We start from the raw sequence: 27,246 nt of genomic DNA, 5'->3' as shown, positions 1-27,246 counted from the left end.
ATGCTTTGTAAAAAATAGGTTAAATTATTAATATCGATGATATGTTTTGTGTGGGATTGATTAACATCATCCTTGTTAGTATGTTGTTTAAAATTCCATAAAATGTGGTCAAAGTTTGTAAGGAGTTTGTGGGTTGTAATAAGTGTATGAAGAACTTGAGTGTATGTTTTTGTAATTTGATGTTATTAAATGAATGAGAAGTTTATTGCAATGTAGAGAAAAACATACTAGTTCAATTGTGTAGCAAATAGACATGTTATAAATTCCAAAAACTTAAGAGTAAAAAACATTCATCTTTAAAACACATAACCTGCTAATAAACATAAATTGTGCAGCAAATAGAGATGTTATAAATTTCAAAAAGATTAGAGTAAAAAAAATTCATCTTCAATACACATAACCTGTTAATAAAGATAAATTGTGCAACAAATAGACATGTTATAAATTCCAAAAAACATTAGAGTAAAAACATTCATCTTCAAAACACATAATTTGGTAATAAGCATAAATTGTGTTGCAAATACAGTTCATAATAATTCAAAATGCATTTGAGTACATAACATTGTTCTTCAAAATAAGCTGTGTAATTATAGGTACATTTGGAAATCAAAATAAACTGGTAATGAAACTAACCCCTTTTACATGGCAATTTATGTGTAATTATGAGTGTTGTAGTAGGTGTGGTTGTTGAGTCTGTTGTTGGTGGTCTTGACTGGTGTGTTGTGTTTGAGAAGCTTGTGGACCATTATTTATTTTGTGTCCAAGTTGTCTGCATATCCCACATCTCTTACGTGTACCACCTTGTCTTAATTATGTATCATCCTTCTTTAGCTCCCAATACTCTAGTCTTCTTTTCATTTTCGGTCTTCCAGACAACACCCTTTTAGGTGGAGGCAAAACATCACTATTACAAGTTATTTCCTATAAATAAGGATCATTAACAAGGTATATCATTGAAAGGTATGTTTCTTCATAGGTTGACCTGGTAAACCAATGTGGGATATAGTATTCTACATTGATGTTTAAGAATATCATGGTAGTTAGGGCGTGACAGCAAGGCATTCAGGTTATAGTCCATTTAAAGGAGCTACAATTGAGTTTATCAATGTTCACCACAAACTTCTCACCAATCATGAACGTGTGTTTGACCTCAAATAATTTTTGTCTTGGCCAACTATAAAATGAATTGAAATTAGAATAGGGCAATGGATTATTAATCCTGAATAAATATATCAAAACACAATCATACCTAGGTATCCAATATTTAGTCTTCTATAATTCCTTTTGTAGTCTTTTTTTTTTTTTTAATTCTAGGGTATAGGAAACCTTCGCATGCATTGATCTTGTTTCTAGGAAATAACTTGTAATAGTGATGTTTTGTGGGTATAGGAAACCTTCACATGCATTCAACTTTACAAAAAATATATAAAATATAATATATATTAAATTAAATATAAATTAAAATTTAATTTTAATTGTATTTAACCTTATAAAATATAAATTAATGTTAATTTTAATTAAATTTAACTTAATAAAATATAAATTAAATTTTTATTTTTATTTTTATTTTTTGTGGGTAGCGGATATTCGCTGATACGGATAGTATAATATCCGCACCCGACCCGTTTATAAGCGGGTATTAAAAATCCGCTACTCGCAACCTGCGAGTAGTAACTATCTGTCGCGGATTTTATGCGCGGATATTCGCGGGTGCGGATTTTTTTGCCAACCCTATGTGTGGATGATGTTGTCTTCCATAATAGACATTTCAAACTTTTCCCAGGAAATTTCTTCCAAAAATTTGCATATATATGACGAACACAAAACCTTTTATCCACACCAGGTAAAAGTTGTTGTAATGCTGGAAAAACTCCCTATGGGAGTTGTTGACTACATTATGGTTCAGGTATGGCAAATTAAGAAAATAAATGTATAAGAAAACTAAAAAAGTATATGTAACTCACTTTTGTTGGTCTAAAATAAATGTAAATTTTAAACATAGTTCAACCCCACCAAGATCGTCAATCAACCACTTTAAAAACCAAGTTCATGTTTTCTTATTCTCAACTTCAATAACAGCATATGCCAAAGGAAGCATTTGATCATCACCATCACTTGCAACAACTGATAACAATTCTCCGTCATATTTTCCTTTAAAAAAACAACCATCTAAACCAATAATAGGCTTACAACATATAAAGTTATCTTACATGCCTTCAAACACTCATATAATCTCTTTAAAATTGGGTTGTCCTCATTGCTTTCCACATTCACTTTCACTACAGATCCAGGATTCGACCTTAGAAGCTCATTTGTGTATATATATATATATATATATATATATATATATATATATATATATATATATATATATATTCTTTTAAATTGTTCTTGGAAACAACCATCAATGTTGTTGTAAGCCATTTTTTTTCCCTAAAGGTCTTAGACCTAGACACACCAGTATTCCGTTTCCTACAAATTTTGTTTTGAAGGTCACTCAAATTTGTTAAGACAAAATCGTCTATAAGACTAAAATGTCTAAATGCTCTCATATGTTTTGCAGTTTAACAAAACAACATTAAACGAAATGAGAATATGAATATGTTATTATTAGAATATTAGAATAGTTGAAACATAGGTAAGTGATAAGTTAAATACTTTGAAAACCTATTAACTTTGGAAAGTCTTAGAAAAACACATAGGGATAAACTAGACGCAACACTAAACGATTCCCAAAGATAACGTGTCAATGAGAGTCTTGTTAAATGCAAAAGCTATACCGAACCAAATGGTAACTAATTAAAACTCTCAAATAGATGATGAACAAATTTTCAATCCCCGAAAACGGAGTTAAAAACTTGTTAACCCTCGGCAAGTGTAACCGAATCGTATCAAGTAATAAATCTGGTAAGACCAAGTATCGTTCTCCCAAAGGACTCACGACCTAGACAGTTATGTGATTCGTTGATTATCTAAGACTTGGAACCAAAATTTTGTAGGTTTAAATGCAAAATACTGAAAAGTAAATATGTATGCATGTATTGATCAATGGGCAAGAAGAAACAAAACACATGATTTGAATTATATGAATGAATATGTTGTTGGGCTTTATCAATTTCATCCTTATCCACTCTCATGTATTCATGAATTCGTCTTTCTTTTCATTAATGTTAATGTCACTCTCTAAATTACCTTAAACCCGATGTCTCGGTGAAGAAAGCCTAATCATAATCACTAGTTTACAATGTCTTGTCTTCCTAGTAATTAATCATCCATTATAGTGAACAAAAGCTTAAAGGCAATCGATCATCATACTCCTATGTCTAGGTTTATACTACTGTTGAGAGAGATTCCCTAGATCTAGATTTCCCCGTATGTGTCCATATCGACAAAACCAATAATCATGAAAAATCGAATGAGTTAAATAATGCATGCTTTGAACAAAAAGGAAAAACCCTAACAATTAATGAAAGAAAGCATGTATCTTATAAAAGATCTTAAAGAACAAATTTAATACATGAGAGTTTCAAAAGGATTACATTGACTCCGCAACAACAATAAAAGTTTAGTTCTCCATCGTCATGGAAGAACTAGATGAACAATGGAATGAAAGAATGGAAGAGATAGAAAAACTCGAGAAAGAGAAGAGGAGATTCGTCACCATCTCCAATTCTACCCCCAAGGGGTGAAAAATATGTTTCTGCTTCGTTCCAACCAAAGATACTAACCCTAGGTCGACTAAAACCTTATATAGAGTTCTAAAAATTACAGAAAAGTAGGCCTAAGCCCTGGCAGAAAACAGGTCCAAGCTCATAAAAATGGCGCTCAGCGGCACTTTTGCCGCTCAGCGGTAAGTGTGGCACTGACGCTCAACGGAATTTGGCGCTCAGCGGTGATTTCGGCACTTCAAAACTGCCGCTCAGCGCCACTCAGCGCAACTTTTTCTGCACTCTGGTTGACTTTTCTGCATTCTGGTTGACTGTTGACTTTTCTGGTTTCTGGTTGACTTTTCTGCATTCAAACCATTCTGTACTTTAACTCTTCTTTCAAATCATTCCAATAACCTACAAAATCAAGGGAATATAGCACAAAATCATTAAATTCACCTTCAACTCTCTTATTCACAAAACTAAAGCAAAAACATGAGTTAAAACAAGTTTCTAAGTCAAAAAGGGTTGATTCATTATCAAAATTAAGTATAAAAATAACGGTTTTTCAACCGTTATCAATAGATAAGAATGTAAAAGTGTCGAGACAATGTTTTTGGTAAGCCCTTTGAATGTCTCCATTAATATTCCAAAAACTTGTTGAAGATAACTTGTAAAACATGCTTGTTGAAGAAAGCAGTATCGTAAAGTGGTTACAGTAGACTAGACGATACCATGAGCTAAACCATTCACTTGATCCAACGATGAAGTCTTCAATCATGCTTGGTGTCTTAGTAAAAGGCTTAAATGATAACATGCTACCTAAATGGTAGAAAATGTAAAAAACACTTTGTTGTTCTGAACAAGTATGGAATGTCATTAAATGCTCAACATTCAAAAACAACAAAAGTGATAAGGGAAAAGAAATATATGTTACATGCATATCTATTATACTTTGTGCATATAACCTACTACATGCATCCACCTGTTCCATCCGATACATATTAGAAGTGGACGTTAGAAACAAAGAAGACATTCATGGATTGTTCTCTCTAACATAAGTTGTGCTAGATAAATAATATTACCTACTTTTGTCACAGTACTGAAAAAGCAAGTCTCTTATGAGAAGTTGACTTTAACCAATGGCTGCTTCATACGATAAGACTAAGAAGACACAAGGTTCAAGGCACAAGCTTAGTTTAACGGATATCTTTTATGAAGCCTTTAAATAAAAGATGATTTGAAGAAAGAATAAAGAGAATAACATATGTAAAGAATAGCTTACGAAAAGAATAATAAGAGAAGAGAAAAAAAAACATATCATCGAGAGAAAAGCACAAAAGAGCTCAAGAACTCAAAAGAGAATATCTAAGAAAAGAAAAAGCTCAAGTCTACAAATACTCTCAAGCTTCATTGTAATATAAGCTTACAAATTGTAAGTAGAGAGAAAAGAGAGAAAAACACTTATCGAGTTTGTAGATTGAATTGTATTGAACAATATCCTCTCTGCGAGGTAATCGTTTATTAACTTGTAAAAAATAAGATTGATTGCACATTCTCAAGAGAATTCAAACACTTGTTGATTAACTCAAGTGAGTTAAGGATTACTAGGCAGCATATCAAGTTGATACTAGGATTGTTTAGTTGCAACCAGAAGTGGGTGAAACTTAACTAGACGGTGTATCAGGTTGATACCAAGAGCGCCGAGGGATACCGAAAGTAGTGAAGAATACTGCACAATCAGGAATGGGTGAAACTCAACTAAACGGTGTATCAAGTGGATACCAAGAGTGTCTAGGGATACCAGGAGTGGTGAAAATATTCAGTTGTAACCTTGTTGAAGATTATAGTGGAACCCTATAAGGTCAGAGGAGACTAGACGTAGCATAGTTGAAGTGAACCAGTATAAATACAACTATGCACTTGTTGTCTTACTCTTTCTCTCAACGCTTCTCTTATAAAACTTGCAGTTGCAATTTTATCTTTATACAAAACTTTCTATATCAAACGAATTTTATTAAAAATGAAGTTTTATTAAAATGTTGTAGCGAATATCTCTCAACCATTGAATAACACTTGAAAATAACTCATTGGTTAAATTAATTTCAAAGTCGAGTTATTAAACATCCTACGTAAAATCTTTCATACTCGAAGAAGGTGCTATAGTGCTATATTATATCGGTTGCAAAAAAGTTTTTCAATAACACTATTCAACGCCCCCTTTTAGTGTTTTTCAGGTACTTCAAGATTAATATTTGGATTTTCTCTTATTGTCTTATCTAACCTGTCACTTAACCACTTTGAAATGATTAGACAAACATTAAATTCCCTACTACATTTATGGTTGTTGATATTTTTCCTTAACTGCCATGTACTTTGTGCAGCTTTATACATACAATAAGCATACCATTAACATTTGCCTTTTGCACCATAACATTTAACAACCACTTTTCGTTTGTCATTTCTAAAAATATTCAATTTTCTACCACTGTGAACACCATAAGTTCTAATTGCTTTAGTGAATTCTTCTTTTTAGTGAAATACATGTAACCTCCCATTTATAATCTTTCACAGTTTTGGGCATTGAGAATATCCCAAAGTTCGCATATTGGTCTCTATCTTCATTCGATGACTCATTAAATTCAACACTTTTAAACTTTTAGATTCCTATTCAGTCTTAGACAAACCTCTATCATGTAAAGATGACATTCCAATGGATGACCTAGTTCCCATATCAACTTCGACATTACCTTGCCATAATTCATCTTCAACTTCATCTCATTAATATTAACATCCATTAAATCATTTTCACTCAAAATGTATGTTCGAACTCACTACAAAGACTAAGATAAAAGTCATCCTCACTATGACCCTTTTCATAGTGCCCATCTCCCTCCACATTAACTTGTACTTGACAATGAGCGTCTCCCTCTCCATTAAATTCTTATTAACAATCATTATTTCCCTCCACATCAACCTCAAGTAGACTCTCTCCCTCAAAACCAACATCAAGTACATCTCCTTCCTCCAAACCAACTTTAGGTACACTTTATCCCTCCAAACCAACCTTAGGTACACCCTCTCCCTCTAAACCAACTTCAGGTACACAACCTCCCGCTCCAAACCAACATCAGGCAGACCCTCTCCCTCCAAACCAACATTAAATAGACCCTCTTCCTCCAAACCAACATCAAGCAAACTCTCTTCCTCTAAACCAACATCAAGTAGACATTCTCCCTCCAAACCAACATAAGGTAGACCCTCTCCCTTCGAACCAAACTCAGGTACACCCTCTCCCTCCAAACCAACCTCAAGTACACACTCTCCCTCCAAACCAACCTTAGGTACACCCTCTCCCTCTAAACCAATCTCATTACAATCACCCTCAGCAGCAAAATATTAACATATTTATTATGTGAGGTTCGAACACCATGTGTACAACATACAAGTGAACTTGACCATTAAGTGTGGCAATGTTCACCATATGACATGCACACCTTTGTCATCGGACAACAATTCCAATATTCTTTCCAACACAAAACCTCCACATAGTGAATACCACAACTCCTTAACATTCACATAACTCATCTCCATAAGAATGGAGAATATCTCAAAGTAGATACATCTATCTAGGTCACAAGAAAACGTACTGCTTTCTCCATCGTATTTCAGTGGCCCATTATCCACAAATTTTCCACCTTGGTGAAACACTACTTCAATATGTGCCTCATACATCTCAACTAATATGTGTGGGTGTGTATATATAACCTTGTTAAACACGAAAATGACCAAAGAATATGAAAGATATTACATTTCATATAACAAATAAATCCACACACCGATTTCGAATGGGGGACCATAGTAAAAACACCATCAGACATAATGAGGGACAATAATTGTCAACTTATTACATAAACAAATATGCATTCCACCATATTACACACAAAATTACAAAAATGCACAACAATGTTAAAAACCCTAAAATGACACATACAATCACATACATTCAATACTAACGTACCTTCAATCAAACTCACTTCACTACCAATTAAATTTTGATTCTTCACTTTCACTTCTCTGTGAACTGAATCCCAATTTCTCTTATTCTCTTTGTTGTCGAATCCTTAATTCCGTTTCTAGTCAAAGCTCTATCAATCCCTAATTTATCACTATATCAATTTCGTTTTTTTTTTTCTGAGCACTCCTTTTTTTCACATCATAGTGTTCTACATGTTACATGTTAGAAAAAAAATGTTACCACATCACATAATACTCAAGTTAACATACACAATAAGTTAATGTTATCGATATAAATAATGTGAATAAAAAATGACTTATGATGCACATTAAACCATTTGGGGACGAACATATTGTCCCTAAAGTGGGTACCAAATGATCAATTAAGCTAAAATTAAGAAAAAGAAATATTATTGATGTAAAAAATATTTGTGTTCAAAGAAAAAAAAAAGGAGAGTATATATAAAACATAAGGTCCATGACATAAAGAATGCATAAACCTAACAGAATAATAGTAAAGAGTACAAAAACTCGATCATATAAACTCGACAGCTTAAGCTTGACCATATAAGTTCCACAATTTAAACTCGGATATATAAACTCGAGAGCATAACTCAATCATATAAGATCGACCAAAATAATCTCAAAAGTACAAATTCGGGTCATTTCATTTATATTTATGTTATTTTAAGACTCTATTTAAGCCATTATGATATTAATATAACGTGAGTTAGAAATTAAACAGGTGATTGATTGACATCTTAGCTTGATGAATATTAACACATTAATTTGAATGATGCTTTGATCTAGTTCGTAATGCGTTTGATTTTATGGGTTGATTCATGTTATAACACCAATTAGAAGATTTTTGTAGTTTTCTCATAATAGCAGCACGAAAGTTTGAACTTATCAGTCTTCAAGGAGTCGTGCGGGGTAATCATCAACATCATTTGGCTCATTCTAAGCGCAACCATTAATGACAGTCCTATGAGCTCTTACAGAATCATCAACATACATTTCTTTGTAAAAGAATGTCATTTCACTCCATTAAACCTGTGAAGCTAAAATGTCTTATTCAATCGAACGACAATGGTAATACAAAAGCAACTTGAACCATTTGAAAATGACAATAGAAAGGTTAAATATGTGGAAACTATTCAGGTGGAGGAGGAGGTGGTGGTGCGTCTTTATTAACGGGTTTGCCTCTAGCTCTCAGCTTGTCAACTTCTTCTTTCATGGCTTCTTTTCTCCTTTTGCTAGCCAATATTTTAGCCATAACACCACTCACGCCCGGGTCCTTTTTCTCCGTCGGTGGTGGAGGCGGTGGACGCCTTGCCGCACCACTTGCCCTTTGCTCATCAAGCAAACCCAACCCCACCACTACCGCACCACTCAGCCCCATCAATGTCCTACACGCAATATTGTAATTGTAATAACAATGCACCATTCTTTATTTCATTTTATTAGGTAGCTTATTCGATTTATTCATTTAATTTCAATAGACTACAATAATAATAATAATAATGAGTAAAAGTAAAACATTTCTCTATGTTAAGAAGTTATAAAGTATTACCAGTTTTGCAGTTGCAGTTATAAAGGAGATACCTGCGATGCAGAGAGTGGCCACGATGAGAAGGGACTTGATGAAGATCAGAGATGGAAGAGGGCTGTGATTGTTGATATTGGGGACCAAAGCTGGACACTGTTGACGTCGGAAAGTTACCATTTTTCTGAGAATAGAGGAGGGTCTTGCGGGCTCTCGAGGAGAGAGCTGCTGCAGCAGTGGTAGGAGGTGGTGTTAGTAAATGAGCCATTGGCTCCTATTCTGAAATGAGGAAGCAGAAGCAGAAGCAGTCAGGAATAGGCAAGTGGTTTATTGATTAAGTTTTGGTGGTTATCTCGTTACACGAAGTAGGAAAATACTCGCTAACGTTAGTGTGGATGTTATTTGAATAAATGTGTGATCTGATAGTGGAAATCCATTGGCTCATTCCGGATAAGGTTCCATCCGTGGACCCTCACCAGCTTCGCCTTTATTTTAAATCACGTTTTTTTGTTTATTAAAACCAAACGTATGCCTTTATGGTAGCAAGCCATCATCAAACAAAGCTCGTTGAACATCAATAACCATATCCATGATCGTGAATGAGGGAATGAGAAGGCTCTACATAAATACAGATGGATAAGAAGAAATTCTGCTTTAGGATCAAATGCTGATCAGCTTGCCAGTTTAAACGTAAAATATTGCAAACAGTGCTCCAGTGCACATGTACAGAATTTAGAAAATCTGAGAGAAACGATTACATTTAAAATATAAGTCAAAAATGAAATTCACCCTTTTTGGTAAACTAAATAACTACTAAAATCGAACCTCCAAACCCTAACCTCATCCAAAACTCCCAAATCCCACCTTTTCCAAGCACCCACAAGTGGCCAGAAATTATACAAATAATGTTCCTATAGAATAATCCTATAATACTATTACATCAATGGATGAAACTTTACAGCTACATAATACAACATAATGTTTACACAGTCAATCAATATAATAATCAGTACTGACGTGTAATTAAACTGCTCCCAGGCTAGCCCATTTGCCAAGGTCATATGGATCAGCATAGTAATACAGCTTAATTCTATTAGACAAAGATAGCCCTACTGCCAGTGGAGAAATTCTAGTGCCAGAATCATCTTGTTCTGAGGGGTCATCAGTAAAAGCTGCAATATCTCCAAGTAGTTTGAAGGAAATTCTGCGAGTTTGTATCTGGCCAGAGAAATCAAAGTACATCGGTGTTCCCGCTCGTGCCTCTGGTAATCGGTACTCACCAATGGTGACCACGGTATGGGGTTCCTGAAATCAATCAAAATAGTCCGGTTGTTTCACCCATAAAAGATGAATAAAAAGGAATATTTCAAAAGTGGGGTGAGTAGGTGTAAAATGTAATAAAAGAAAATGTCTTTATCCGACACCTCATGTTCATGGAATAGTTAGTTCATAACTAGTCTTTAGAGAGCCAGAGGTCTCTAAATCAATCGGGCTCGCCCCTTTCTAATTAAACAAAAAATAGAATTTTAGCATAGACTAGGTGGTCTATGGACCCCTGATTCTATGCCTCTAGCCAATGTAACATAAAAATCATTTATATTTCTTCACCTAAGAGCTTAATATTTTCGAATTGCTATTTCATGATAAAAAAAGACTTAGACTTCAAAATATCATTAAAACTAAGACTTTCTACATTTTATCCTTATTATGTGATCAATTGGGCTAAGAGTTGTTGTACCGATTGTATGAAGTCCAATTCGAATAAGCTTATTATTTTGGAGTACACATACATCCTAGGAAGGTTGGTTCCTATGTTTCTGACTTTTGGCTTCCTCTTCCTTCACATTGGATTAAATGTAACATACTTATGCTGATGGGACAGCTAAAGGTTGTCTTAGTGTATTTGGTTGTGGGATTATTTTTAGAGATCATCATGCTTCCATTGGGGATTATTTCTCTTCATAGCTTTGTGTTCATAATGCTTTATATGCTGAGATCATAGGTGTCATTGGATTAATTTTTGGATGAGTCTAACTCTCAACTTATTATTCAAACTCGGCCAAATACTAGTATTATTCCTTAGAATCTTCATTAATAGATGGTTGAATTGTTGTGTGAATAGTAATACTACGTGCATTCATTGTTTGCATATTTTTAGAAAAGGTAATCAATGCATGGATAAAGTCATTATGGCACTAGATCTCAAGGTTATACTTGGTGGGATAATGTTCCTAGTTTTAGTTGTCCTGAGTTTTCATGAGATTTTTTATTTACCCTTTCAAAAAGGTTTAGGGATTAATGGGTCAGGTTTGGTTCCCCCACTGCATTTATATTTTGTTCTTTCTTTTTATAATATTTTGAGGTGCTGCAAATGATTGATATTGTTCGTGGTGCCAACATAGTTGGGGTGGCAAACAACATAGAGATGCCTTAGCACTCTCATTTCTATTAAAGAAAATTGCTCTTATGGAAAATTTTCTATGAAACAAACGGACGATCCATTTTTCTATTACTTCAAAATAGTACAACTTGTGCTTCTTCGTGGACATAATAAAAACATTTTGTGAATTAAACCCTGATGCCGTTTCTTATTATTTTAAAATTCATTCTGCACATTATTGTGTAGGTGTCAAACAACCATGGCCCGACCAAAAAATTAGGTACACAAAATCAGAGCTCTAATAAATATAGCAATTCATGGAAGGAGAATCTCCATGGATATATACCTAGGCAAGAGAAACGTGACAAAAGCAGTAATGTTTCAGTAACTACCTGGAGAACGGATACTTGAATGTGCAATACGGCTGGAGTGATGTATCTGTCATCCACAAGGGAAGGAAAACGTTTGCTATGTACATCTGAAAAAGGTGAATGGGTAACCCGAGGCTTGATTGCACTAAAGGCATCTAGACGAAATCCAGCAAGCAAGGGAGAAACAGGAGACAGATACTGCTCCAGGACAAGATCATTGTCCATCAATCTTTCGGCCTCAATTGGAACCTAATAAAAGAAGAAGTTAATAGATATTTTTGAGACAGATAACTTCAAAAGCAAAATGACTATCACAAAAGGATTAAGCAAAATAGCGCAGATTTTACCTTGAATCTGTTTAGCTGTGGTGCTCTTTCCAACCACCCAGTCAGGGCCAACTGGTCAGAGCTTTGTTGTGGTTTAAGATCAACTTCCTTCCTAGCGGAGCTTCCAACCACTAAAATCCTCTTGGCATGAAGACAGGGTTCACTCTCAATAGATCCGCCAAATGAGGCACGTCGAGTTTCTTGTGCAAAAGGGTTCTCATCAACAGACAAGAGATTGAAGTCATTTCCAATATTCATAGAACTTGAACCAACTCGCTGAAGGCGTAAACTTATCCAAATTATGCGGCAGCGAACAGAATTCTTGAAGGGAAACTTCACATGTCTAGGCACTTTATGCTCTGTTCCTGATTTTTCAGGTCCATATAATTCTGAGGAAGAATTAATCATAGATTGCAGATCCCACTTTCCCATTAAAGATCTTTCTTCCTTGTGTATTTTGTTACTTGCCCAAATTTGCACCTGCGCCAACATATTCCTAGAGTTTAACTTTAAACTGAAGGAACAATAAAAGGAAATAAAGCACAGAGGAATGACATACGAATACTTACAATAGGAGCATCAGCCGCAGAGTAGCCACATGGGCTGACAATCAATATAACCCCACTAACATCAGAAATATTGCCCAGGACAATTCCAAATTCAACGGCAGAGGTACGAGATGGAGCTTTCCAATATGATAACCCCAAACCAGAATTTAAAGGCGCAAGCAATGACAAAAATGGAGCAGAATCTGCAGCTGCTTCAACCTGCAATTTCATGGATAATGGTTATCGCATATAGATTTGTTGCAAAAGCAGGATTACACTTGCATTTGAAAGACCAGAATCATATTGGCTCCCCAATAAGAGAAAAATCTATTATTTTCCCTGCATGGTGGCAACACAAAATTTAACCCCATAATGCTTCACTTAATATGCAATTAGTTGATTAAACCACTGAAAATGATTTAATATTTGTTAAAAAGCAGCCAATGTAATTAACGATATATGGTATTTGCTAGTTTTCTAAATCTTTTCTAGACAACAAGATTCTTTTTACTATATTTTTTGGATATACCACTTGAAAATCATTAATTCAGCTCCAGGATCTAGCAAAATGAGGCATCGTAATCATACGCAAGAATTCAGCTACAAAAACTCATATACACAATTCTGGCAATTGCATGGTTAAATTTTGAGATTATTTGAACAAAAACTTATATCTCAAGTTCTTCCATCAATTGTATCAAATGATTTCCTTCCTTTCACAACAACATATTCACTGATGAACAATCAAATATAAAAATCATTTAGATAATTGGTATTAATCTCATCCATGCATGATTTAACTCTTGATGAAAGTTTTATATCATTGATTAAACACATCTTTGGTAGATGCAGCTGTATGTCGCTCAATAATTCACATGGAAAAGTAAAACAACATGAAGCAGTGCCAAAAATAAAAAAATATTAAGTTAAAAAATATACCGGGTGTAGAAAGCTGCCAAAAGGAAATTCAGCAAGGGATTCATATCCATTCAGTAATGAACTTACTGCTTTTCCATTAGGCTTGTTATCATAGGCATGATTCTTTTCTAGAAGGTAATCCCAAGATAAACCAATAATTTGCTTCAAGGCATTGCATGCAGCCTTTTCCACACGTTCTGTTCTTCGTAAGCTAATCAGAACCCTCACATGGTCCAAAATCAATGCCTGAAGCACAATATCCTGGCAACATCGTTTGCAAATTATACCATCCCGAGCTAGTAAACGATTTACAGGTAAATCAACTAGGCAACTTTGGCTTGAAGCACCATTGTAATTCATGACCTCTCCTCTAGTGTTATATCCTACAAGCAAAAGTGCCCCCCTCCCTGCACAGCAAACTCTACATACCTTCCTTTCACATTGGGAACACAAGAATAAAGCTTCTGAAGCACCACTAGATGACATTGTGCTAGATGAATGACCTGCCTTTTTAATTTCGGCACGCACTTCACACTTGCCACCAGAACAGGTTTCCTCAAGACTGATAATGTTCCAGAAATCTATTGGATTATCATCAAGAGTCCCAAGACCAATAGCAGAAACAATTTTATCTTCAAGAGAAGTTTCACCAAGCAGAGCAAGATTGTTTGCAACTTTAGATAATTTTGCCATATAAGCTTCATCAAGAAGTGCATTGGGATTAATGGTTGCAGGATCCATTCCAACGGATAGCAAGGCTCTATCCCTTTCAGCAGCAGAAAGATTCAACTTAAGACGTTCAATTTCAAGTTTCATGGCTTCAATGAAGTTGATTTTTCTTTGCTACAAAACATTGCCAAAATACTTCAAGAATTAGATTCAAACGAAGATACCAAAAGAACAATTACTTCTTCCGTTTAAGATATATACATAATATAACTTTACATTCAGTGCCCCCCTAAGCCACCCCAACGGTGGTGAATGAAATTATTGAATCCATTTTAAGTGACTGATTAATCAATCACTATTAACCAGTTTTCCAACATCTCTTGGTTTGGCTTGGCTCATTAGGAATTTCACATTTTTTGCTAAAGAAATTGTATTAGGGAGAAATAGAGAAAGTATGACTCTGACTCATAATAGAAATATCCTCAAACAGATGAAATGAAATGCTGCCTAGACTCTCTCCCTACCCTATGAAAAATGAAACTCCCTTGAAATAGCTGAGTACTGGAGAGAAAAGCCATAAGCATAACCTATATCTCAGTGTATTCAATTTTTCTCTTTATAAAGTAACTACTTAAGAGAGAAAGACAAGGAGGGTTTCAGGCATTTTAGTCCCAAAGATTTTAAAAACCTTCCGTAAATCCCAAATTTGCAAAAATCGATTCTCTTTTGGGGCAATACAATCAAGAAAAATAAAGTGAAAAAGGACTATGACAAGGGACTAAATGTAAAGAAAAAAAAGAAAAAATAAACAATCTATGCAACCTTGAGGACTAATTTAAGGGACTTACTCAAATAAAACCTTGACTCACTATTCAATTCAACCAAATACACAATTTACTTTTCCACAATATCTAAATTAACCAATATAAGCTGCTACAAATTTTAAGGTACAGAATTCTCCAAAACTTTAATCCAAATAAAAGTGAGTGTACTATGATGCAAATACAAGAGTAAAAATTGGTAAATAAGATAACAATATCCCTTAGTGGAAACTGCAAGGAATCTGATAACAAATAACAATCATGAATGAAACTTAAATCCAAATATTATGTCATGAATCATCTTTGACAACAACAATAGTGTATGGAACATTCATCATGATGATAGAAAACAATGTTATCGGAAAATTTATGATGATTCATAGAAACATCAAGAAGTTTATAACATACCAGACCTGGCCCCGCAAGAGTTTTAAGGCACTTCAAATATTGTTCAGCACTACTATCTGAATGTCGGGCATCTTCTCCTGAGATTTTACCATCACTTTTGACACCATGATTTTCAACACTTAAGTCCAAGAAATCAAGTGGGTCACTTTCCTGGTAGACAACATTGGCAGTAACTGGTTGTGCAAGTGGGTGTGGAAGTGGGTCATCCCCAGACAGGAGGTCAAGCAAAAGGTCAGCAGAACTGCCTCCTTGCTCGGTCGGTGATACTTTTTCAATGGATGATGGGTTAAATGGACTTGTATCAGAATCAGATAAAAAGGGATTTATCTCTTCTTGAAACTTCTTGACATGCTCAACTAATCTTGTACCAGGGCCTTCATTGGTAAATACATCACTCCAAGGAAGAGAAACTCCAAGGATTTCAATCTATTGACAAACCACATCATATAGCAGCAATTAAAGATTTATGTAACCCGTAACCCAAATTTATATGCCTACCTTGAAAATAGAAGTAGACCAATAAAGAATTAACTCGGCAATTGAATTAATAGGCATGGGGAGAGCACATATGCAAGTAAAGCATTCAACCACTGATCTAGTAATAAGTAAAGGAACAATAAAAATCATGTTGCATTGCCTTTTGAGCACGTGTCTAGATGTACATTTTCAAATTTAATTTCAAGACCTTGACATTTTAAAAAATATTTCTGTTTCATCAAAATGAAAATTGGTTTAGAGAAAACAGGAAATAATGAAAATATGCCAGAATCAAATCCATTTAGACAAGGAATAAGTTTTCATCATTATTGACATGTAATCTAAATTAATACTGACAAACAACAATTAACTTAGCTAGGACACACTAGAATTAAAAGCACAGGATACTTTAGCACTCCCTATTTAAAAACGGGGCTGGCAGAAAGATTCAATAAACTTTAATGGACTTTCACTCAATACAGAGATCCCTCAAAATGGATCTACATCAAATTTACTAATGTTATACAGAGAATAGGAGAGAATGGGATTTTGAAAGTAAAATTGTTACATAAAGAATTTAAACCTATATTAATTGATTATCAACTCACCTATTCAGTTAAATTATGCATCGTATTACCAATATATAGGTTTTCAATCACAAGAAAAAGTAGTGCAGTCATGCAACCCACATAGAATATTAAATAAAAATGCCAAAGACTATTATAGTTTGTCAAGCCACGACTCATACCTCACCAAGTGTTAATGGTTTTCTTCCAGAAACAGTTGGATAAAAGGTTAGCGCAACTACACGAGTAAGGAAATCCCACTCTCCCTCAAGTTCCTCAAAATCATACAGTAAGGAGAATGGTAATGCATCTTGGGAATGAAGACGAGAATTTGCCCCAGTTATAGCCACATCTTCTGCACCAATTGCCCCAGGTAAGGGTATCACAAGGTTGGTCCCACTTGCACATTGTGGTATAGAAGCACCCTGCCAAATAGATGTCAGACAGGTTTAGATGTCAGAACTATATTTATAAAACTCCATAAAAGAAAGTAAGAAGTTGCTTGCCCCTATAGCTAGACAAACCATTGCTTACTAAAATTCAAATAATTTTATTTTATACCTGAGCAGATATAGATATTGCATTATGTAAACCATAAAGAATATACAGTCAAGATAATCATTAAAAATTGAAGATGCCTTTCAAGCTATTCCTTTTAGAAAGTTTTACATTGCACACAACAACACAAATAAGTGCAAGACTTCTTCCTATTCAAATAGCATGATTAAGACCAACTATTTTGTAGCATTATGCACACATGAACATTATGAGTTGTTAGACACAATGAGGACCAAATACAGACCTCCAAGACCAGTTTAAGCCCATCTAAATGGCGCCCTGTCCTTACATCAACTGTTGATGGATAAGTTGAATCATCTGCACCATGGGATATTGTGAGAAGGAGCTGACAAACATGGCAAGGTTCACCAAGATAAATAATGATTTCAACTACATCTGCAGGCTGTGGACAAATCTGTGAAAGGAAAAGGTATACATATTTTGGTAAGATGAGATACATAAAAACTTCAGGTATATATAATTGAAAAAATTCACACATGAAAAGTAGACAACATTTAGCATACCCAGACAAGGCCTTTTCTTTTGAAACTCAGAAGATTAGCTTCACCACCAGAAATAGGAAACAAGTTTGCAATTGGTTTGAGAACAAAACCAGCAGGTCGAGATGGTACCTAAATGATCAAATAATTAAGTTATCGATAATTGCTTGCCTGTTCCCACTGAAAACCACAGGTTTAAAAGTTTGAACATTAAAAAATTATACCATATTAACTGGCATTACAAGTCAACAGTTAAAAGTGGAATCCCTCAACCAGAAGCAGACATGAATACAGAAAATTTAGCGACAGAGAGATGCAAAAAGTGAAAGGAGATGTGATTCAGTGACTAACATGAAATTAATTATGAAACTGCAATTGCTAGGAACTTGATGCATGAAAAAGAAACAGAAAGGCATCACTCAGTTAACTTTGACAGTTGGCAAGTCACATACATGTAGAGGTTTAAGGGAAATTGATGGAAGATGCTTGAAAAGCCTCATTCCAAGAAACATTTCTAATTGCTTTTGACGAGAGCTATCCACAACTGCATTCTTATATCTTCTTTGCAGAGTGATTTTCACATTCTGTGCAGCTGAAAACTGTTTAAACTTTCCTGCTTCTTCACTGAATATGCTAAGTATTTGGCTATGCATTGCTTTGGAACCAGTGTAAAGAGTAGCATGAATATCCCCAGCAAGTAAGAAAAGGTCAGAAAGTTGAGATACAGGAGATAAAATTGTTGATCTCTTGAACTCCTCAAATGTCATATCAAATCTCTTCCATGGTTTATCGGGACATGGATGCATCCATGTGGTTGTTCTGGTATTATGATCAATATAATATGTTTTTCCTGTCACAGCATCAGATCGCTTCTCCCACCCAGGTGGCAGTGGAGCAGTATATCCACCATAATTATTTCTCATTGACTGATAACCAAAAGCCAAATCACTATCAAGTGATATCCCTAACCGTCTACATTGCTCAGTGAATACTTGGAGGCAGCCAAAAAAACTAGCAGCATTGGTCCTATCCAAAGAATCGGCACAGTTAAAACGTATGATCCCATTTTGATGTGTTCTTAAGCAGAATGCACCTTCAAAATCATCATTGTAGATAACTTCGCCTCTGCAATCATTTATTCGTTGTCGGGAAGGCAAATAATCCCCTTCAGATATACCTATGGATATAGTAGGTGCTTTGAGAAGTATCCATAACCCTTCAATTGTCATTTGTTCACCTTTTAATTTTGTACTAGCATGCCAGTCATAATTTATCAAATGGACCCGAGTGTATGGAAGCTTCCCAGATGATCTAATAAAGTTAATAGACTCCTCAAAATGTTGAACCAAAAGGGACTCTGACTTCCCTTCACCATTTCGAAGCAAGTTTATCAGTACAATGGGAACCAAAGCTTTCCTGTTCGGTTTCTCACCAGCACGTATATCTAGATTCCGAGCATCATATCTCTTACCCAGTCTTCCATAATACTCTACACTTCCTTTATAAGGATCACAATCTGAAACATAAATTTCAGCTTCTGCAGCTGTAATTTTCAGTTCTGCACCCCACCAGATAGGAATAGTGCCTCTTCGCCACACATATGTGTTGAAAGGTTCACTTTGACCAGATCGTTTGGGAACCCATACTAGTTGTTCACACTCCACTTCATTTCCTGCAAAATGGAACCTAATAAAAATTTGGCAAGTGGTAACACTAAGGCACACAAAATGATGATTATCAAGGGCAAAACAGAAAAGATGATGAATAAATGATGGGAACAGTACACACACCTTACACTAAAAAAAGAACGAGGGTGAAATAAGTGATTGTGAAACTTTCCCTATTTGGGAAATTTAACAAAGATATTAACGCATGTTACTGAAACCATAATTTACAAGATGATGTATCAAAATCATAATCAAACAGGTTTAAGTTAAAATGAATTATTATTTCCTTAAAGTCAGCCAGAAAGCTATTCTTATGGGTCAATAAATCAACTAATTATAATGGAAAAATGCTAGTTAAACAGGCAATGATATCTACATTCACCTGTACTGAAACATGAATTTAACCCCCTTGCCAAGTATCGAGTACCCGGGTGAAGCCTACTTCGACGAGCTATGAGAACCACAATACCTTCGAGTTGACCTGAGCTTCCAAAACTTCTACATTCTGCAAACCCCTACACATCAAGACCAAGTGAGACAAAAGAATGCACATGTGAATTTCACATCTTAATCGCTCTATACAGGTACTATCTTTGGTACAGCATTGCCATAAAATATAATCACTAATTGAGACAGAGCTTGCACAAGCATGGAAGTAGAAAAGAAAACTAATAATAGCCAACAAGAACAAACTAACAGCCAAAGGCACATCCATAGTTCATGATTATCATTCTCACAATACAAGGATGTGAATTAAAAAATTTAAACAAGTATACCACAATTATGCGTTCATAAAGAGACTATTTGTAAAATCTCGTCTACCCATGTTGCCAAACGCAACAAATGCGATCTTTCAGAAAGCAAACCACAAATTCAGTCATTATCATCCTTAGTTGTTAATGCAAAAAAATTCATCAACCTCCTAACAAACTCATCTTTATTGGCATCCAATTTGCACAAACAAAATCTTTCAGCTAGCAAGATAACACAGGTAACCAGGGTTCAAAAAACAGTCTGCAACTACAATTTTGATCACAACATTGAGATTTGTGGGGTCTATTAACTGAAACACAACGACAATCGCAGATTTGTTTGCAATTTCGTACAATATCTACGAACGCAACAATCACCAACCGTGACTACAATTCAAAACATTGAGTAACTTTAATTGTATTGAACTCCCGAATTCAGATTATCCTACTTTCACGAAATTACCAAGATTCAACAAGCAACTGATATCTCAAGAGCAAGTTACACTAGATTCACTCAATTGCACATTTGAAGTATCCAACTTTCACGTACATTCTTGCAATTCCCAGGGTTCAACAGCAATAGATATTCCAAAATTAAGTTATACTACATTCGCTCAAACGTAAACAGAAGAGATCACAGAACCTGCAGTAGCGTGACGCAATGCCGTGGCAAGCCAATATCAACAAACGGCGTAGAAAACCACGCGTTCCAAACAAACTCCTCATCAGGTTGACTCATCGGGAAGCGGCTTGGGAAAGGGCGCGTAACATCCCTCGTCTCGCAGAAGTAATGCTTCCCGTCAATATCAAGCTCCGTCAACTCTTGCACGTTCTTGGCCTCTCCCTTCCCCAGCGACACCGCATTGTGCAGCGGAATCCTGATCCAGAGGCTCTCCGCCACCGTGTACACGCAACCGCCACCCGGCATATTGGGAACGCTGGCGGTCAACCTCGTCGCGACGAGGAGCATCGCCACGTTCCCGAACGCGGCGTATCCTAATATCGCCCTTGCGGGAGTCCTGCTCTTGCAAGCAAATCGCGATCCATTGGTGACGAAATCCAAGGCCTCACCCTGCGACTTGAACAGATCGAACCCTGGCCTGGCAAAGTAGAGAAGCGCCCCGGTGGTTGGATCGACGTAGATTGCCTGAGTGTCCGTTCTGGTGCTGAGGCTCACAATGATGTAGACTTCGTCGGAGTCCAGCGTCACCACGATAACCGACGTGTCCCTCAAAGCACCTGAAAATTAACGAACGCGAATTCGTTGGGAAATGAAAATTGATCGAACGTTACTGTAACGGGTGGATCCAGTTTAGCTTACCCGGTGATTCCATGGGTTAGGAATTGAATCGAAGGCGCGCCACCGCTCATATACGGAATCGCTTCGACGGAATCAAGTTCACGACCACCGAAATGAGTATTGCCTCGCTTCGGGCGAGCTAATTTATTTTACGATTAATGGATTGGAAACAAAAGAAATTGTTTGTTTTTTTCAGGTATCTCAGTAGAATGTTTATGTAGTGAAATATTTTCCTTTTCTAGAATTTAATTCAGTGTGTAACAGCCTAAATTGTGTATCTTGTTGTTCAGATTTAATTTGTTATTCTATTTTTTTAAAAAGTAGTTATTTCTTTATTGTTTTGTATTTTGTTTGATTATTTTTATGCGAGTTCGAAGTTATCATGCTTGGTAATTTTAACACCATCACAGTTAAAAGTATCAAAAAAAATCTCATGTAAAAAAATTTAGCACGCATAATTAAGTAATTAATATTGCAATAATTTAAAATTAAGGTCTATTTTTGCGAACTTCTAAATTTTGTTTTACTTTTTCTTATATAATAATTATGTGAAAGTTAAAGTTGATCAAGTGTTACTTTGTATCAACTCATTTCAATCAAAAACCTTGTACATTTTGTAATAAATGTATCATTAAACAAAATAATTAAGTTTAAGCAATGATAAAGTTATCCTCAAAACTAATTTTTCTATTTTGAAAAGTGAAACACATAAATTTTTGGTAAGTAAGATAAAAATTATGGTAATGCCTTCACCAAAAAATCAATTTTATTAACTGATAAATTGATGGTAATTCAAAAAATCCTTCAACAACAAAATTATTGATTTAGTAAATATTGTGATTTGATTTTATATTTTTTTTTCTTTTTTTTCGTTTTTTTTCGGCGTTATGGTCATGGTTGTTTATGTTTAGTTTTAGATCAACTGATGATTCTCTGTGTGAGGGGTTTACAAGTATTATGAAAGGAGAATTTGAGATGTCAATGAAAAATTATTGACATCCTTTCTAAGATTTCAAATTAAACAGATGGAAGATGGTACTTTCATCTCACAAACTATGTATTGTAGAAAGATACTTAAAAAATTTGGAATGGACACAGCAAAGGAGGAAAATCGCCTATGGCTACCTCTTGTTATTTGGGCAAAGATGAATCAGGTCTTGAAGTTAATCAAACCATGTTTAGAGGTATGATTGGTTCTCTTCTATATCTTAATGCTAGTAGGCCTGATATAATGCAGAGTGTATGTGTCTCCTTTAGATACCAAGCATGTCCTAAGGAGTCACGTCTTGTAGCAATTAAGTGCATTTTAAAATATCTTAAGGGAGCTACTTCTTTTAGTTTATGGTATCCTTATGATGTGTCTCTTTACCTAATAGGATATTCCGATGTTGATTATGGGGGTTGTAAGATAGATAGAAAACGTACTAGTGCACTTTTCATTTTCTTGGATATTCTTTAGTCTCATGGCACTCTAAGAAGCATGCTTGTGTGGCTTTGTCCATTATTGAGGCTGAATACATTACTATTGACAATTGTTGTGCCCGAATCCTCTAGAGGAAATAGAAACTTGAAAATTGTGATATCTTTCTTAATCACATTCCACTGAAATGTCACAACACAAGTGCTATTAACCTGACCAAAAACGCCATAATGCATTATAGAACAAAAAATATTGAGATTAGACATCACTTCCTTAGGGATCATATCCAAAAAGGTGATTATGTCATAGAGTATATAGACATTATGCATCAATTAGCTGAAATTTTCACCAAAGCTTTATCTAAGGAAATACTTTATGAGCTTAGGAGGGACTTAGGAGTTTTAGATATATCTTAGTCGCCCAAAAATTTCCCAAACTTGTTTTCTAAAATTAACGTGCAATAATCTATTATCCAAGTTTGATAATCGATTATCTTAAGCTATTGTTGTTTTTAAGTGTCTCAACAATAATCAATTATCTTAAGTTGATAATCGATTACCTTAAGCTTCTTTAAAAATCACTTTTTCATTCACAAATAATCGATTATCACGACTAATAATTGATTATGTAAAGTAGTCATGCAACACATGTCCTTATATTTGCGGCAATAATCGATTATCCAAGATGGATAATCGATTATCCTTCAATTCTGAAGCACACTTAAGATATGATAATCGATCATAATAAATAATAATCGATTGTCACGCATTATTGTATAACGTCCACTTCAAAATTAGCCATTACAACAGCTATAAACGATTGCTTTCCCCTTAAAGAAGTCATTAGGCTTCATGGTGGGTATATATATATATATATATATATATATATAATCGATTATTTAACACTATAATCTATATGAGCTATCTTGATCCCCTACATTCCTTTCTCTTGTTCCTAAAACTTCGCATTTCTATGCTTCCCCTAAATGGTTGAACCATCTAGACGCAAGATACCTACTAGGTGAAGAAGTCGTATACATCCTCCTGCAATGGCTCTAAGACCCGCAATCCTTGAAGGACAGGTCTTTGATTTAGAGAAACACGAAAAATTCATTAATTTCTAGAAAGAGCGCAATGGTGGCTCCAAAATTCATCAATATCAATTGGTTTACCAATAATGGCTTCATATTCCCCAAAATTCTAGACAATATAGGCATGCAACTCGTTATGGAGCACAAGGATGCCTTATACCCATATTTAGTTCAAGTATTATATTATACTTCAAATTCAGAGATGAAGTTGCTTACGCAAAGGTGAAAGGAGTAGATATCATTCTTGACAATGATATCTGGACCAATGTTCCTCACCTTCCTGTACGAGATGACACGATCAAGGTACATCTTAGAGTTGAAGGATTCAACCGCATCCTTGCTTATCGATCCTTCGTAACCTTCTACCCATATTTAGTTCGGGTATTCTATTATGACTTCAAATTGAGAGATGAAGTTGCTTACACAAAGGTGAAAGGAGTAGATATCATTCTTAACAATGATATATGGACCATTGTTCCTCACCTTTCTCTACGAGACAACACGTACATCTTAGAGTTGAAGGATTCAACCGCATTCTTGCTTATCGATCCTTCGTAAGGAACCCGCAACAACGCATCAAGTGAAAACAACTATTGGTTAGTGGACTCAAGATGGATGAACGCCTCATCCATTATCTCGTTGTTTGGATTCTTGCTCGTTGTACCACTAACCATGTTCAATGTTCTGACAAGATTTTCTCTTTATATATTGGCTGCTAAACAAAATCATTATTGTTTGGCCCAACCTCATACTTGACAATATGCTTAAAGCTAAGAGGTATCCTGCCTATAGCCTTCCATACACCTTGCTCATCTCTCGCATATGTGAGTACAAAGTGTCAGAAATAAATCAAGTATAGCACCGTTTACGGAAAAACTCAAAACTGAAAAGCTGCTGACAAATCACGTTATGTAGCTTTCTTTGTGCTTAAGAAACATTTACTATTATTATATTGTAATTGTAACCTATAAAATAGGCAACTCTAATGTACGGAAATGCACAAGTTTGTCAAGTGAATGAAATATCCTGAGAGAGTTTAAGTTCTCTTCCTCTGTTTCTTTACTTTGAGTGAGTGTCTTTAGAAAATATTAATCCCACTGATATCACAAAGGGGCGAGTATTGAAGGAAAAAACGTCTCACAAACCTTGGCCACTCGTGAGATTGGCAACCAACCTTAAGAAAAATTAGCTTCATTCCACAAGAAATACCTTCATACATAAAGGTGATGTGGCTGCTGGAAGATGATGATATGATGGACGCTGCCAACATTGTTGGACCTTCAAGGGCTCATCAAGGCTCCTTCTCCTCCTCCATGGAAGAAAACATTGCAAACATAAATGGGAGGATGGAAGAGATGTTTACAGTCCAAGCAGCTAGACATGCAGAAGTCTGCGACAAACTTAGCAAACATTGATGTAGCTCATTCTACCCATATTTTGTACGGTTTATAACCTTCGCTTTACTATAATTACTTACTTAGTGTATATTAACCTTATTTTGTGACTTCTACTTTTACAAACAAATGATAAGATCTAAAATAAATAATTATTTTTAAATGTTGTTTGTATTTCTCGAATCCATTTTGAACGGGATGACTAAAAGATTTATATAGATTTGTCTATCACAGTCTCAATAATATATATTTACCTTATTATCTTTGCTGAGGCTTTATGGTACTATATTCTTTCAATTGTTAACTCTTAATAATACATTATTTCATCTTATAATTTTATCCTTTACTAAATACAAAGTGACTTATTTATTTAACAAAAAATAATTTGTCTTTATTTCAAAAGGATTGAATAACTTTTCAAAAATAATAGTTACATATTTTATTAATTATATAATGTTTAAATTGTATTATTTTTCTATTTTTAATTAAATATTAATAAAAAAATAATATTGTGTATAATTTTTAATATAATAAATAATTGAATAATTTTATTTATTTTAAAATAAGTAAATAAATTTTTAAATAATGATCACATAATTTTTTAATACTATTTTTATATATTTATATATGTATTTTTTAAATTGTATTTTTTTTAATATTTTAATTGATTATCCATAAAATGTATAAAATCATAAAATTATATATACTCTAATATATTAAAAAATGTAAGTACATATGTGAGAAATGTTTTCGCTAGTGTTAATATACAAATTCGATCAATTCTTTTAAAACACATTAACAATAATATATATATATATATATATATATATATATATATATATATAAAGTAAGAATTAATTTTATATTTAGAAATATAAAATTGGAGATAAAGTTTAATAAAATATATTAAAAATAAGGGTAAAATTTTATTAATATTTTCGTAAGCTTTCAAGTTTAGTTTATTAATATTTTAGTGAGATTCTATTTTTAAGTTACTAAATATGTTATTTTATATATTTAATTAAAAATAATAATTTATTATATTTAATATTTAATTCAGTATATTAGATATTTAAATAGAAATTAAGTAGCTAAAAAGTAAAGATGTTCATTATAAAAATTAATATACCAAACTTTAACATATATAGTTTTAAAAAAATTAATTAAAAAATATATAATATATTGAAAATAAACTAAATTTTACTTTTAGAATATATTTAAAATTAAATGTAAAGTTTCTTAAATAGTATAAGTTTATATAAAGTATAAAAAAAATGAAAAGAGAAAAATCAAAGAAGAAGAGACTGTGAAATTGAGTAAAAAGAGATAGAGAATTAAGTAAATTAGAGAAGACTTTTAACATGTAAAGTAATTTAGTATTGTTTTATTATTTATTATATAATTTTATATGTTCTGATTATGACTTTTATTCATTTTTAGCATGTTTAATTTTATAAGATTTCATATATTGAAAATATAACATTTTTATCTGATACAGCATTGAGATAAATAATAATTGAATACAAATTATTGATAGGTCATAATTTTTATATGAAAAAAGTTTTTAACTTTATTGAATTAGTGTTTAATGATTTTGAGGAAGGAAAGATATTTCGTTATTATCTATACAAATGTAACAATAAATTAAACCCATAAATTGATTTTCAAAACCTAAATAGATTTATCCTTTCTTCAAGTTTTTTGAAAGAATTTTTTATTATGAAATTGATTTAAAGACCTTTGATAAAAACTAATAAAAGGAGGAAATATTACAAAAGACATTTATATTAGTTTAGATCACCTCTGATTTAATCTCAACTATTCACCCTTAAATAACTGAAATCTACTATTGTTATATGTTAATACAAGCA

At 34.0% G+C, this 27,246-nt stretch overlaps 2 protein-coding genes across 2 annotated transcripts; both read right to left on the bottom strand.

The window, feature by feature from the left end:
- Positions 1-8,657: 8,657 nt before the first annotated feature.
- On the bottom strand, positions 8,658-9,584 carry LOC124820420 (uncharacterized). Its single transcript, XM_047292100.2, has 2 exons — positions 9,270-9,584; positions 8,658-9,073 (listed from the first exon to the last, which is right to left on the bottom strand). The coding sequence occupies exons 1-2, from the start codon at positions 9,476-9,478 to the stop codon at positions 8,818-8,820; spliced, it is 465 nt and encodes a 154-aa protein (XP_047148056.1). The 5' UTR covers positions 9,479-9,584; the 3' UTR covers positions 8,658-8,817.
- A 357-nt stretch (positions 9,585-9,941) lies between these two features.
- SAC9 (sacI homology domain-containing protein / WW domain-containing protein) lies at positions 9,942-21,656 on the bottom strand. Its single transcript, XM_047292099.2, has 13 exons — positions 21,493-21,656; positions 20,815-21,410; positions 19,802-19,934; positions 18,205-19,424; positions 17,777-17,884; positions 17,497-17,667; positions 16,877-17,119; positions 15,652-16,077; positions 13,775-14,596; positions 12,857-13,054; positions 12,309-12,767; positions 11,983-12,210; positions 9,942-10,515 (listed from the first exon to the last, which is right to left on the bottom strand). The coding sequence occupies exons 1-13, from the start codon at positions 21,503-21,505 to the stop codon at positions 10,234-10,236; spliced, it is 4,899 nt and encodes a 1,632-aa protein (XP_047148055.1). The 5' UTR covers positions 21,506-21,656; the 3' UTR covers positions 9,942-10,233.
- Between the last annotated feature and the right edge of the window lie 5,590 nt (positions 21,657-27,246).

Source organism: Vigna umbellata, chromosome 1 (assembly GCF_029865625.1).
Source record: "Vigna umbellata cultivar VRB3 chromosome 1, Vumbellata_1.0, whole genome shotgun sequence".
Classification (NCBI taxonomy): domain Eukaryota; kingdom Viridiplantae; phylum Streptophyta; class Magnoliopsida; order Fabales; family Fabaceae; genus Vigna; species Vigna umbellata.
The sequence above is the reverse complement of the archived record's forward strand: the minus strand, read 5'-3'. Positions and strand labels throughout refer to the sequence as shown.